The following is a 1836-nucleotide window of genomic DNA, read 5'->3' as shown; positions in this document are numbered from 1 at the left end:
CAAGATAAAAACTCACCTCAATTTCAGAGAGGAGAAATAAGGCTCAAACTTGGTACGTAAGTTAAATTTATATAACACACAGCATAATTTTTCTTGGGGTTTAAAACAACCAGCACAATGTCAGAAATAATTCTTCTCACCAAGGAATCTACCATTCTAGACCACTGCTCTCCAAACTACAGGTCTCAACCCATCAGTGGATTGTGAAATCAATTACTGGGTCAAGATGAACACTTAAAAGAAACAAAAAGGAAAAAAAAACCACTGTCTTCACCTATAAACTCCCTTGACTACAGAGGCTATGTCTTACTCGTCTTCATCACATAAGAACATATCACAAGGCCTGGCACTGGCTTTCCATATATAGTTGATCAATGAGTCGATGGTAAATGTTACTGTAGAAACGGTGTTCACACTAAAGGTTTTTGACTACGGTCACTTTTACCTATGGTCGGCCACCAGACACTCCAATCTGGAGTAGGAAAAGTAAGGTACAGATTCAAGACCTCCAAAAGGAACTCTACTGGGAGAGGCATAGGAGCAGCAGCTAGAGGAAGAAGGATGTCCCTGCCAAAGGTACTCAGTGCCAGTGCCTTAGGAAAATCACTAGCTCCATTTTTTAATTAAAATACCAGCGTAATTTTTTATAAGTCTTCGAAATATTGTGAAGCACTGGTGACATCTGTTTTAAGGTAAACCTCAAATTTAGAAATTTTATGAGTCAGAAAGCAACAGGCAAATAGAGCAGAAGGGAGGAGAACATGCATTCAAACTATAAGCAACAAGGAACTCAAAGAGGTCAACTATGTTGAAGCACAGCACATAAAGGTAAAAGCTCTGAAATGAGCTAAGATAGGTTAGGAACCAGACAATGTAGGACCTGCTAGGTAGGCCAGGATAAGATGTTGGTCTTCCTTCTACAACTGCTGGAGAGCTAGTGAAGGATTCTGTATCTCTGTGGTGTGTGTGTGAAGAGGACAGACACAGTATTTTAGTTTTGAAAAGCTCATTATGGCTAGGTATTCAGTCTTCCATTCAGACTTCCTATTACCATTTCAATTACTTTCAAAAAACTACAATTCCTTCCTTATTAAATGCAACATTTCGGTTGTATTTTCAAAGAGAAGTGCTGCTGTGACTAATACGCATTCTGATTGAGGTGTGAGGTACTTACCATATGAGGAGGGGGCGCTGGACCCGGAGAGAAGGGAACCCTTCCCCACATTTTCATGATATCTCCAAGAGGTTGGAAGCTTTCATCACATGCCCTCTTCACCAACAAAGACATAGTAAAATACCCCGCCTGAAACCATTCCGCCATCTCCTGATTATTGAAGGGACCTAAATAGCACCAATTAAACAGAAGGGCAATAAGAATCTTTTCAGGCTCAAAGAGGAAAAAAATATTTCCTGCATCTAATCCTGATCTAGATGACAAATGTCAAAATTTGTTACATTACCTTAATTTAACTCACCTCCAAAGGTGGCAAACAGGCTTCTAACTTAAAAACAATTTTGAAATAAACCCTCTGTATACATCCCAAATTCTCAGTAGTGCTTTATCATAAAGAACATAACTGTCTCTATCTCACTCAATCCCTATAACAATTCATTTGTCAGAAAAGTATGATACAACTGAAAAGAGTTAAGTATTTGCTAGACTTAGTATCATTTAGGCATAAAAAATGTACACAGCTGAACACATTCTCCAATTTTCATTTTCTGCCACTGATTAGTGAAGGTGGGGAAAAGTATAAACAATAATCAATTAAATTAAGAAAAATTATAATTTATTTGCCCACATAAGACTAAATCTGGCCTTGGTAGGGAGAAAAA

At 38.1% G+C, this 1836-nt stretch overlaps 1 protein-coding gene across 1 annotated transcript in view; it reads right to left on the bottom strand.

Moving 5' to 3' along the window:
• GIGYF2 (GRB10 interacting GYF protein 2) overlaps positions 1 to 1836 on the bottom strand; it is a 126991-nt gene that overhangs the window by 56214 nt on the left and 68941 nt on the right. Inside the window, exons 13-14 of the mRNA XM_012659323.1 lie at positions 1175 to 1341; positions 446 to 567 (exon numbers count right to left, since the gene is read on the bottom strand). Coding sequence (XP_012514777.1) covers positions 446 to 567; positions 1175 to 1341 — 289 coding nt within the window. The remainder of the gene's footprint in view (positions 1 to 445; positions 568 to 1174; positions 1342 to 1836) is intronic.

The sequence above is a fragment of the Propithecus coquereli genome, unplaced genomic scaffold (genome assembly GCF_000956105.1).
Source record: "Propithecus coquereli isolate 6110/MARCELLA unplaced genomic scaffold, Pcoq_1.0 Scaffold605, whole genome shotgun sequence".
NCBI lineage: Eukaryota > Metazoa > Chordata > Mammalia > Primates > Indriidae > Propithecus > Propithecus coquereli.
The sequence above is the reverse complement of the archived record's forward strand: the minus strand, read 5'-3'. Positions and strand labels throughout refer to the sequence as shown.